General features: G+C 46.3%; 1 protein-coding gene across 1 annotated transcript; it reads right to left on the reverse strand.

Moving 5' to 3' along the window:
- Positions 1-560: 560 nt before the first annotated feature.
- On the reverse strand, positions 561-12369 carry STAR (steroidogenic acute regulatory protein). The gene is made up of 7 exons (XM_035139627.1): positions 12238-12369; positions 8523-8636; positions 8061-8188; positions 6701-6859; positions 5579-5763; positions 5383-5476; positions 561-4107 (listed from the first exon to the last, which is right to left on the reverse strand). The coding sequence occupies exons 1-7, from the start codon at positions 12299-12301 to the stop codon at positions 3985-3987; spliced, it is 867 nt and encodes a 288-aa protein (XP_034995518.1). The 5' UTR covers positions 12302-12369; the 3' UTR covers positions 561-3984.
- Positions 12370-13428: the final 1059 nt, after the last annotated feature.

Here is a 13428-nt window from a genome sequence, read left to right on the forward strand (position 1 = left end):
TTAGCTTACTGTTCTTTTAACTAGAGGGGCAAGGTTAGTCCTCTCCAAACTGCTACCCTCCAGGTGCTGTGGACAACAGCTCCCTTCAGCCTGGCCATCGGTCCTGGCAACTGGGGTGATATAGTCAAGAACATCTAGGGTTGCAGGTTGGGAAAGCGTGCCCTAGGGATGAACCTGCAAAGTGAAAGTGCCCTGCCACTGAGCTTTGGACCCAGATGGTACATTGGCCATCCAACATTCAGAAGCTGCAAGCTGTAGAACAGGGATGAGGAACCTGTGGCTCTTCAGCTGTCATTGGACTCCAGAGCCCATCTTCCATAGCAATTGTCTATGCTGCCAGGAGCTGATGGGAACTGGGGTCCAATAACATCTGGTTGGTCACAGATTTCTGTAGCATACAAAATAAAATTGTTTTCTCCCTCTCTGTCCTAATCCATTGACTGGGGTCATCCCTGAATCAGGGGCAGACCTTTTGAGTTACATGAGCTTCAAAAGTCTTAATCCTGTAGGCAAAAAGAAAAAGAAAAAAGAAAGCAGTGACATGGAACATTTTAAATCATACTACATTTTTATTTTCAGAAGTACATAAACTTTGAGCACAGTTTTCTGCTACTCTTGTAAAATACAAATTTTAATGTCTCTGATCAAAGAAGCTGTTATTCATTTTCACCTGGCATTAGTGTCTAAACACACAAAATCTTCACACTGCCAGTTTTTGAAAAGATGTTAACCAAGAATGCAAGAGTAAAACAGAACAGGCTTTTCATGTTTAATATACCTGACTTGAATAAATATTAAATAAACACTTTGTCCAACTGCAAACAAGGGAGGAAAATACCTACAGGTTTTTTTTAAAATACAACAACAGGTGGTTATGAGTAATGGCATATTCAAGGGTTCTGGTAGCTGAAATAGTAAAATCTATTGTGAGGCTGGATAATGTGCCAACACCAAGCCTGAGGTCAGACTTTGGGGATCACAGATTCACAAAGTGAGTTTAGGAGTGTACCTATCTTATTTTAAGCTTAACAACAAACAATATGGAATACATATTTGCATTGAAACTAATTTGTTTTTAAAGAAACTCATTGACCAGGGTGACGCTGGTAGTTACTGAGATTTGTGTTTGTGTGCGTGTTTTAACTGCTCCCCTGCTCTGGTCTTGAAGAATATAGTAAGTTGCCTTATACTGAATCAGACCCTTGGTCCCTCTTAGCTCCACATTGTCAACACTGACTGGCAGCACTGACTCCAGGACTTCAGAGAGGGGTCTCTCCAGCTGGAGATTAGATGTAGAACTATCTGCATGTAAAGCAAATGCTGTCCTACGGAGCTTATTGCTCTTCCCCTAAAACACAAGGGGTTGAATACAGTGCAGTCACCCAAAGCTCTATGTGGACAGGGAGGGAGAGGAGGAAAGGCCTTGGCCAGAGAGCCAAGAGACTGGTGGGGAAACAGAGATGCTACAAATGCACTATTTTTATTCAGCAGGGTCTTGCTCTGTGGTGATTGTAGCTTTTAAGCTACAAAGGATGGTTAGCAGTTAAGTCACTTTGTTTTAATGCATGGCCTGTCACTTTGTTTTAATGCATGGCCTGCTGCTATGGACATCCAGACAAAACAAGCGCCTTGCTACCAAGCCCACTAAGATAAAGGAGTTCAAACTGCATTGATCTACTTGCATGTTGGACATAGGTTACAGCCAGCATTGTTGGGCTCATGCCCACAACCCATCCTTGGAGCTACTTTGCCCTGCTGTTCCTGGTTGCTGGTGCTGCCTTTCCCCCTGCCTTCTCTAAGTGAGAAAGCAAGGCGAAGGAGCAGCAACATCTGTAGGCCTTGTCCTGGTACAGAAGGGCTTCCAGGGAGAGAGGGGGGGCAGTAGTGACCCAGTGGAGGAAGTAGCTGTACTCGGGGTGGGGGGCACATGCAGAGACAGGGAGAACATCTTGCACCAGGTCCCCCTGGAAACCTGGAACAGGCACTGGCTCTTTTCTGATCCCATGTACAAAAGCTTTCCGATAGGCTGTCACTATGGGCACAATACTTAAGAGAGAGTTAGGAACATAGGCAGCTAAGATGGAGATCCGGCTCCACTGTTGACGAGAGCATGCCTCTGGGTGCCAGCTTCTGGGAACTGCAAGTATGGAGAGTGCTTTTGTGCTGAGTTCCTGCTTGCAGGCATCCCAGGGGCATCTGGCTTGCCGCCATGCCAACAGGATCCTATACTTAGATGGGTATTTGGCTTGCTCCAGGAGGACTTCCCTTATGCCCTTCCATTGCACAGTAAGCCAGATGATATGTCCAACTAGCCTAGCCTTGTTTCCTCTCGCTGGCAGCGCTTCTCTGAGATCTTCCATGTCACCTGCTCCCTGAGCCTTTCTTGTTTAGTTGGCAGGTCCAGGGACAGTGCAGGAGGCCTTCTGCATGCAAGGCAGCAGCTCTGCCACGCTGCTGAGGTTCCCTCAACCAGTCAGTTCAGGAGAGGCCAGCTGAGTGTAAAATAGGAGGTGTTGCATAGCACAGATTCACAAACTGGCCCAAGCAGACTGTTTCTAAATCAGGCATGGAGAAGCAGTGCAGTGCAGTGGGTAGAGTGCTGCCAGATTAGGCTGCAGACACCCTGCTTCAAATCTCACGCAGTTCTGAGAAACTCTGGTTGACTTTGGGCCAACGGCTACCTCTTGGGGTTTCTCCAGGCTGTTAGTATTTTGTAGAAGGGGTTCAAGTGCATACCTAGAAATTTAGGCTTGTTCCAATGAAGTGGATTAAAGCATTCTGTTACCGCAGCACAAAACACACACACACACCTGCAGACTTTTTGTGGTTAGGAAAGTAATGAGGGAATGCATTGAAAAGTGTCGAATGAATGATTAACCCAGAGTGATAAGCACTCCACAAGCAAATCGGCATGAATGCTGACTGTCACCACCCCATAAACAAGTCAAGAGGAATCCTTGGTAAACTTTGTGCAAGCAAATCAATAAACAGGTTGCAATGGAGGGGCCCTTACTCAAGCCCAACCCACCATCTCATTAGGAGGGGGGAAATGGGGGAACATGCACACCCCATGCTCCTCCTGAAACAAAAAAATGGGACATAAATGCAATAAATTAAAATATAAATGGCACTAGATTCTGCTGGTTTTTAAAAAGTAAGATAATAGCTTAAGTTGTTCTGTGAGATCAGTTAACTTGGCTCTGTTTTCGGGGTATTTCAGACACACCTTTCAAAAGGAAACCTCTTTAACAAACCCAGGGCTGCAAATTCTAGTCCTGCACTTTGTCATCAAAAGATCAGTGAAGCAAGCAACTAGGATGATTTTTTCTGCTGTTCAATCCTTTCAACTGGGGGTGGGGGCAACCTTCAAGCCCACCTGCCCAATTTCAGAAGATTTCTGAAAGCCATCATTTTGAACCTCTGAGAAGAGTGATTTGCCCCGCCCCCTACAAGCTTAAGAGAGAGATCACAGCTACACCATATACTCTCTTATACCACTTTAATACTCAGGGAGAATCCTGGGAGCTGTAGTTGGTCAAGGGTGGTGGGAATTCTAGTTCTGCGAGATCAGCACCCTTAATAAAGCACAGTTCCCAGTATTCTTTGGGTGAAGCCAGGACAATGAAAACAGTTTAAGTGCTTCAATGTATGGTGTGGATGTGAGAAAAGAGGGGGTGAAATGAAGGAGGGAGAGGAAGAGGTGGCCTATTCTGCCTTTTGGCTCTGGCAAGGCCCACGGCTGAAATGTGACCCACAACAGACCTGAGAACAACAACCACTGAGAAGCTTTCCCACTCTTGCTTTGGGGAGAAGATAAAGAAGCTGCCTCAGAGGAGCAGGCAGGAAGCCTGTTTTCTAGCAGGAGAGATGGATGTCCTTGTACCCATTTTCTGGAGCAGGAGGCCTCAGCTGCCAGGGAAAGATCCTTGAGCCGGGGAAGGGATTCATCAGCCACAAGGAGTGTGTTGCGTGTGTGCGGCCACTTCAACAGCGCACAGCCTGCTGCATGGAGGCGGAATTGCTGCTCAAATGGTTGCGCAGATGCTTAGCAAAATCCACCTGGGTTTGAGAGAGGACTTGGTTGATGAGGGTCTTGGGCAGCCATCCCTGGGGGAGAAGAGGAAAAAGAGCAACATCATTATGTGGTCAACTTAAAGGGTTAATTCTGTGAAGGTCTCCCTGCTATGCACAAGTTCTGAAGTAATAAAAAAGAGGCAAAACTTCTCTGTTTAATCCACCCCACCTCAGTTCTCAGTAAAGTGGTTTCAGGATTTATTTTTCTTTCTGGACTCTGAGGGCTCAGCCCCTTTTACACTTGTCCTGCTTCTCCTCCTGCTTGTCTGCACTTCCTAGGCATGGGTCAAAGACAGGGTCCCCCAAACTACGGCCCCCGGGCCGGATGCGGCCCAATCAGCCTCCCAATCCGGCCCGCGACGACCCCCGCCGCCCGCTGCCGCCGCCCGCTCTTACGGCGCGCGGCGCGGCGACGATCTTAAAAATTGCCCCAAAATCACCAAAAATCCTTTGTGCGCATGCGTATGGGCCTCTCCCGACCCGGAAGAGGTCATTTCCGATGCACTTCCGGGTCGGGGGAGGCCCATACGCATGCGCACAAGCGATTTTCGGCGATTTTTTCCCGCCCGTGTGCGTGTGCGCATGTGCACGGGCGCGCACTCCCCCGCCCTCCGGCCCGTCGCGCGGTCGGCGCGGCGGGCACCGGCCCACTGCGCGATAAGTCTGGGGACCCCTGGTCAAAGAGGTTTTCCCACGGTTTGCCACTGAATTGGAATAAACACCAACCCACAGGAAGCCCAATTCAGCAGCAAATAGTGGGTTTTCACAGGAAAAGTGGCTGGGCAAACGAAAATCCTCTCGGAACCATACCTAGAAAGCACAGACGAGCAGAAGTGTGGACAAGCCCTCAGACCAGTTTTACAGTCTATTCCTCTTCCCAGGAAACATTGGGAATAATAGCCCTGTGAGGGGGGTATGGGTCTCCTAACAACTCTCAGCACCCCTAACAAACTACAGCTCCCAGGATTCATTGGGAGCCATGACTGTTAAAGTGGTATCATTGTGCTTTAAATGTATGCAGCCACAATTCATTTTATCATCAAATGATGGAGAATGGCAGGGGGGGGAGATGCAGGAGGAATCCTTGGCACAGCGCTATGTATCTTCTTGCACAGTTCATCTAACTAAAAATACCCTCTTAAGAGCCCCAGAAAGTGGATCCCTCTTAGTGGCACCTGAGATGACTCCCTGCAGATTTGAATGCACAGCTGTTTATGAAAGTTGCACCACCAAAATCATGGCAAGAGGATGATCTCTGGCAAAACCAATGGATGCAGTGATTTAGCTTAGTCCACCATGTGCCTGTACCTTGAGGTCGATGCTGAGAAGCCAGGTTAACTTGGTCTGGGAGGGGTCACCAAGGAGTGGCCGAAGAACCATACATGTGGGACCATTCTCAGCTCTGTGGGAGGACGAGAGCATCATGTTAGCATATTGCACAAAAAATGGAGTACCCCCCAAATTCAATCAAGGAGAAGCAATCAAGAGGGGGACGGCTCTTTACCTAATAACCCCTTTTTGTTCAGGCATCGCTGCATAGGTGGTGGACATGCCAGCCAGGACACAGGTTGAGCCTCGCCTCTTGGAACAACGGACACTCACAAAGTCTCGTGGCCCAACTATGTTGCCAGGGGTTGGGGCTGCAGTTTCGTGAGTGATCACCGTGTCGCTGCCGATCTTCTGCAAGATCTGGAGAAAGATCGCCAATGAAAACAAAGGGTTGTCATTTTTCATACAGGGATATTTACTGCCCTTCTTTGCTTGTAGCTGATGCAATTCCTGCTATGGCTGACAAATTCCTTTCCTGCCTCACTATATCACTTTTGGAAGGAGCGCAGTGCTGATTGCCTTGTGGAAGAGAGAGACAAGAGGCAGAAGGAGACTCCCTTTGTCCCTAACACGTGATCGGTGCTACCAACATGGGTAGGATGCACACGATGTAAAGGTCACCAGCCACAGCCAGGTGCGTAATAGTGGCCCACAAGATGTAGCTGTTGCACTCAGGTCCTACTTGCAGGCTTCCCCTAGGCATCTGGTTGGCCACTATGAGAATAGGATGCTGGACTAGATGGTCACTGGCTGGATCAAGCAGACCCTTCTTCTTTTCTCTTGAAGTAGGGAGCAGGAGGGAGCCAATTCTCAACTGCAGCCTATGAGCCATACAATTGTGATACCCCACATATACCATACTGAATCCATGTCTGCATGATTACAGATCTGAGACTCTTAACACAAGAGTCTAAAACTGGCCAGCAGAGCTATCCAAACACCTCATTAATGCTCATGTTTTACAAGTGTGGAACCCTGAGATTAAGGCATTGGTTAGCTATGCTGAGATTTGGTTTTGTTTAAAAAAAAACTTGTGATTTTAATTTGTTGATGTTACACCACAGGGAGCAAGCAACCCTTGGTGATTTACTGTGAATCATCCAGGGATCTTTCAGTAGATCCCAATCTTTCTTCAGACCACCCCTGCTCTACAATATACTTTTTCTACTAATAGCTACCCCCCAAAAAAATCACTGATCAGGAAAAGCAATGTGCTTCACAACTCCTTGCAGAGTTGAATGCATAAGCCATTGGCACAGTCTTCTTTCGCCAAGAAGGCATTTCTCTGTGTGCTTACCTTGACTTCTTTGACATTCGGGTTCCATTCTCCCATCTGCTCCATCCTTTCCACTAACTCGCTATAGACGCAGTCCAGGGGTTTATCAACCACCACCTCTAGCCGGAATACTTTCCCCACATCTGGGAGGACTTTGCTCAGGACTTTGTCACCATTGTCCTGCAGAAAAAAGAAGAAGGGGGTCTAAATTGTTAGCATCACTGGCTTGCATAACCCAAAGCACGAGAGCTAAGAGTATTATTAGGTAGTATGTTGCATCCAGCCCAATTCCCAGATGATAACCTCACAACAGGGCTTTTCCAATGTGCTCTATATGGGGCTGGCCTTGAAGCTACAACTGGCCCAGAATGTGCTAGCCAGGGGGGTTGGCTAATGTTAGAAAAGGGTCATAGCTCAGTGGTAGAGCACATGCTTCGCAGGCAAAAGGTCCCAAGTTCAAGCTCTAGGTAAGGCTTGTCTGAAATCCTGGAGAGCTACTAGCAGTTGGTGTGTGGACCAGGAATGGGGAACCCTCATGTCCTGCAGATGTTGGATTCCAACTCCCATCAGCCCCAGCCAACAGGACCAATGGTCAGGAGTGATGGGAGTTGAAGTCCAGCAGCATCTGGAGCACACCGTGTTTGACTATGCATGAATCAATGGATTAGTGCATGAGTAGGCTAACTAAGACCCAGGGCCTGGATCCAGCCCAATTGCCTTATAAATCCGGCCTGTGGACGGTCCAGGAATCAGTGTGTTTTTACATTAGTAGAATGTGTGCTTTTATTTAAAATGCATCTCTGGGTTATTTGTTGGGCATAGGAATTCATTCAGAGAGAGAGAAAGAGAGAGAGAGAGAGAGGAGAGAGTCCAACCCCCCCCCCAAGGGACTGACCCCCTGCTGAAAAAGTTTGCTGATCCCTGGATTAGGGTCTATAAAAGTTGCATCAGCAGGACCACAATTATTGCATTTTTTTAGGATAGAAAGATGGAGGTAGGGGTGAAGGGTGAGCAGCATGAAGAAAATTAGGCCCATTTCAGATGCAAAATAACGATTTACCACTAGAAGGACCAGCTGAAATAAGCCACAGGCACATTTCTTTTATACTTATGAAAAGATCAGAAGGAACCCTTTCCAGCTTTATATTAACCACAGTTCCTCCTAACATCCAAACTCAGAGAACAGTGGCTTGTTTAAACCTTGGCTTGTGAACACACCTGAATTCAAAATGATATTTTGACCCTTGGCTTGTTCTCACTAACTAAAAATTCAGCTCTCCATCTGAAGGCTGCAAAGTTGGCGATCCCAACTGACATCTTCCCGGATCCTTTGCTAGCAGAGCAGAAGGGAACGCCAAACATGAACATGCAACATGCATACCATCACTGTCTCTGTCTTCCAGCCATCCTGCTCTCCAAGAATGTTAAGTGATTTCTGAAGCGCCTCATCTCCTTGTTTGATGTAGGACATCTCCATTTCATTGAAGGGATTCTCTTCCAGTCTAGAACCTGTTGGAGGTTGGAGCAGGTTTTAACTTTATTTTTTATTTTTTTTATTTTTAAAGAAGGCTTGTCTTTTCAATGCCACCAAAAATTCAGCAGCCCCAAAATGCAAGGATAAAACATAGAATCATAGAATCATAGAGTTGGAAGAGACCACAAGGGCCATCCAGTCCAACCCCCTGCCAAGCAGGAAACACCATCAAAGCATTCTTGACATATGGCTGTCAAGCCTCTGCTTAAAGACCTCCAAAGAAGGAGACTCCACCACACTCCTTGGCAGCAAATTCCACTGCCGAACAGCTCTTACTGCCCAACAAGATCCGTGCCTTGTTATGCTTACTTAGTAAAGAGCTCCTTCTGCGCACGTGATTGATCCACTTGCTGGGACCAGGCCTGGTAACTGCAAATTTATTCAGCTCCTGGACAATTGCAGCAGCCGCTTGTCTCTTCAAGCCTGAGGAGAAGAAAGCATAACAGTGGTATTAAAAGCCATATCTGAACCCGTAGAAGCAGCCCCTTTGAGGTCCAGAGAGGCCTGGGATACTTCCAGCTTTTGAGGTTCCTAACCAGCATTTAAAAAAATAATAATGACAACACAGAAAAATAAAATAAAGCACCCAAAAAAGAGTGAGCTGATCTGAGAGCACATGTTCAATACAGTCTACTCTTGTGCCACCAGAACCAATATATTTTTATTAATATTTATGAATATTTGAAACTAATGTGACAAGATTTGGTCAGTTAACACAGAAATCTTTTACTAAGTCTGATCTCTTACTTGCTTAAATCTGCAGCTGTAAACTGAGGGCTGTAAATTGAACCGAAGCACATAAAAACAAGTTGTGAAACTTATCAGATGCCGAAAATTAACAAGTGTACAGATTTGAGCCCTTTGAACTTGACTGCCCTTCCCCCCAAACTCAATTAGTCCTGAGGAGAATGAGTGCCTGTGAACCCACTTGTATTTCCCACTGGAAAAAAAACCACCTAAAACTAAACCAGCAGTGACAGCCTGTGTCAGGAGTCCTGTTTGCATTTTATTGTTTAAAACAGTTCTTGACTCCCCAGATGTTGTTGCACTACAAATCCCACCATCCCCAGCCAGTTTATAAGGCCAGTGGTCAGCTCAGGGATGATGGTAGTCTGACAACATCTGGGGACCCAAGATTGTTTTAAACGTTGCTTGAACATTTCTCCATTTCCAAGTTCCTTTGTTGCCTTCATAGCTTAAGAGGGGAATCCAGGCAGCCTTTTGGGGTTGGGGGTACAGTGGAAACACTGCTCTGGGGAGAAATAGATTTGTGACATCACAGCTGACGTCACAGCCAAGAGCCAATCAGTGCAGAGCACTGCTGATTTTACTACAAAGCTGCCGAACTGATTTCTCCTCTGCTCCATTTGAATGAGAACATTGTACAAACATGTAAAGGCATGTTGACATGGAAAATTATGTACCTCTGTATCTCTTGTTTATTTCTTCAAAGAAAACACTTAAAGTGACTTTAATTTATCAGAGTTGTGCAATGAATGCTTCTAAGAAATCAGGATGCATTACAAACATGCACACAGATTTATGACTATAAAGGCTTTTAGAAACAAGGAACCATCATATGAAAACTGACTCCACTGACCCCCTAGAAAAACCTTGAAGAGTGTGAACAGAGTTCGTGTCAATATAAACCAGGGGTGGGGAACCTGTTGCCCTCCAGGTGTTAACTGACTAAAGTTCCCATCATCCATGAGCATTTCTCATCCTTTTAAAATATTTTATTTATGATTTTCAGTTTTATACATTTCAATAATTTTACAGTCATTTTAACATTTCAAAACTTGACTTCCTTCCCCCTCTTTCTGCGGTTCCTTAAATTTATTTTTAATATTTCCTGCATATCCAAATTCACTTAATTCAGTCATCTACTTTAAATATATACTCTTATAAAACTGCAGGTTATTACAAGAATCCTGCCAATGTTCTTATCTGTTCACAGTTTGTAAATTTTCAATAAACCATTTCCATTCTTTTATAAAAAGTTTGTTATCTTGATTTCTTATTTTTTTCAGTTAAGTTTAACCATTTCTGCAAATTTCATAAGTTTTTGTATCCATTCTTTTTTTTTTATGGGACTACTTTTTTCCATTTTGGGGCAAGCAACATTATTGCCGCTGTAGTCGCATACACGAATAATTTTCTATACAGTTTGGGTAGTTCTCTCCCTATAATTCCCAAAAGGAATGAGCACTCTGGCTGGGGCGATGAGAGTTGGAGTCCAGCATCTAGAAGACATCAGGTTCTCCAGCCCCGATTTAAACTCTCTACAGCTGGGATGGGGAAAGTACACGCTAGTTACCTTCATAGTCCCCTTAGCTGAGATACTTTAACTGGACATGGAAGCTGTGACCTTCTGCATGTTGCAGCTGAGCTCATCTAAAACCAGTAGAGGCTGGCCATTTTTTCGAAGAAAATGGAGTACAGTACGGTACTTTCTCACCATCCTTAGTCTGCCCTTGGCCAATCTCTAAAAAGGTAAAGGGGACCCCTGACCATTAGGTCCAGTCGTGACCGACTCTGGGGTTGCCCGCTCATCTCGCATTATTGGCCGAGGGAGCCGGCGTATAGCTTCCAGGTCATGTGGCCAGCATGACAAAGCCACTTCTGGCGAGCCAGAGCAGCACACGGAAACACAGTTTACCTTCCCGCTGTAGCAGTTCCTATTTATCTACTTGCATTTTGACGTGCTTTCGAACTGCTAGGTTGGCAGGAGCTGGGACCGAGCAACGGGAGCTCACCCCGTCACAGGGATTCGAACCGCTGACCTTCTGATCAGCAAGCCCTAGGCTCAGTGGTTTAACCCACAGCGCCACCTGGGTCCCTGGCCAATCTCTACCTGCCTCAAAACCAGTCCAAGGGTTGGCATGGCATCTGTAGTCTCCTCTTTAGTCTCAGTATTTTCCCTGTGGAATTCAGCAGGGAGGTAATTGGAGACAAAACCTTCAGTTGTGTGGTCTGGGTGGTCCCTTCACTTACCTGGCAACGCCTCCCCCAGGCAGGATTGGGCGGATGACTGAGGTAGGCGGAGACCCCAGGTATCCAGCCTGGGGAGGATGAAGCCAACCCAAACTACCGGGAGCCGCACTGGAGTCCAGGGGACTGCGCACGACCACGCAAAAGTCGCCCCCCATTTGATGTGGGGGGGCGGTCATTCCGCCTTATTTGTCTCAGTGGGCAGCAGCCACCACTTGATTCCCCTGAACTGCAAAATGTAAGCTTTCCATTTCTGCATGCAATAGACAGATGCATCTAAGGGCATTGCTGGGTTATTTAAAGGCACATGACACACATTTACATGAAATGTACATAGGCTAATGCACAAGCACCAATGCCACTAGTAAATAAGAAGAGTTGAGCAGCTAGGGTCAACATTACAGTGCACCCTCCCACTATAAGCAAAGTTCCCCCTCTCCCAAAAGAAAAATTCTAAAAGGGCAGAAATCCAGGAGCTCACTGCAAAAGACCCCAAGCTTCCCAGGCTATCCATTAACAACATGTCAAGCAGCCAGAAAATGAGACACATCCATGATAACCTTTTATTCAATACAACAAAAATTGCTCTTTCAAACTTCTTTATACTTATACATCAATATTTCACCCACTGGATCCCAGAAGATGGCTTGTTAGAAAAGGTTGAGGAGCAACACAAGGAATGAAAAAGCTAACAGCTGCAGCGGTTCAGATTAGAACCATCCATCATTTCCTTGATTTGAATTCCTCCTTCCTGAAGTTTCTGTTTGTGCCACAGTAAGAACATACAGAAACAACTTTTAAATCTGGAAAATAGCAGGAAGGCAAAGGGTTCAGCCCCTGCACAATGGATGTGATCCGAATAACCCCCAAACACACACCAATAGCTGCTATTGCCTTTAAAAGAAACTGTAGGAGATTCATGTGATCACATTTACACTGTGTACCCACTATAAGTCATGTTTGAAGCACATTCTTTCCCTCGAAAAGATTCCGATTCTGAAAATGATAATAAGGTTGTTTTGTTTGTGCTCACCCATTGTGCTGTGCAGGTGTCTGTAGGAAATGCCGGCACACAGCTTGAAAGTCGCAGGCAGCATCACAGCAGTCTGTAAGAGTTGCGAAGGATCCTGGCTTCCCTGTACCTCTGAGCGCCTGTGCTGTTGCTTTGCTGGCGTCTCCTCTCCCCTCTGCTCTTAAATAGGCCAGCGAAGGATGCTGGTTTGTCAGCAGAGAGATAAGAAAAGACATCACTTACAGCAGGCTGGCTGACACCAAGGCCAAACCCATCGCCTCATGAGCTTGCGGTGGGGGCAAGCAAGTGGGAGGCGTGGATCTCGCAAGAGGGCAGAGGGCAGGCTGCACAATCCCCAAACCCTCTAAGCTGGCTTTCCTGCATTGAAGGTTGCCAGCTGCCTTCCTGGCAGAGTTGCCATGCTTTTGGAACAGCTCCATGAACAAACCAATTGCAGCAGCCAAAAGTTTTTCCTTTCTCTCTACTGTCTGAGTATCTTGAGCTTCTCGCTGCTGAGCAAAACAGCGACTGAGGAGGAAGAGGAAGCTGATAGGACTATTCCCTGGACTACTTGTAAGTAAGAAGGCAGGCAAGTTGAAGGCAAGCAAGTTGAAGCAAATGTGGTTGTATCCCATTCCAACAGCAGGTTAAATACTTCTGCTGGAAGTACTGAAGCAGAGACTCTGGGCTTATCCACACTAACCTTTTGCCCCTCTCTTTCCACACACAGATCTGTGCTTTAAAGTATCTGATGGCTTTAATTCTTTATTTTTATTTTGCCCTGGAGCTTTCCCCATGAAAACCTGCCCTTTAGAGCTCAATCAGAGCAAATGGCCATTCAGTTTATCCATGGATTGCAATTTGCTCTGATTCAGGTTTAAAGAGTGGGTTTTCACAGGGGAAGTTTCATGGGTGGGGGGTGATAAAGCTTTAGAGCTTGGACTGTGCCTGGAAAGAGTGAGGGAAGGTTAAGTGTGGATAAGCCCTCAGCTGGCCACCTGTCAAGGAAGCTGCAGCAAATGTACACAGGAAGCTGCCTTTTACTGAGTCAGACCACTGGGTCCATCTTGGCAGTGTCTCCACTGACTGGCAGCAGCTCTCCGGAGTTTCAAGTAGGGTTCTCTCCCAGCTCTACCTCTAGACAAGGAATTGATCCTGGGACCTTCTGCATGCAAGGCAGGTGCTCTTTTGCTAGAGGGCCCCAAGTTAATA

The sequence above is a fragment of the Zootoca vivipara genome, chromosome 15 (assembly GCF_963506605.1).
Source record: "Zootoca vivipara chromosome 15, rZooViv1.1, whole genome shotgun sequence".
NCBI classification, from domain to species: Eukaryota; Metazoa; Chordata; class Lepidosauria; order Squamata; family Lacertidae; genus Zootoca; species Zootoca vivipara.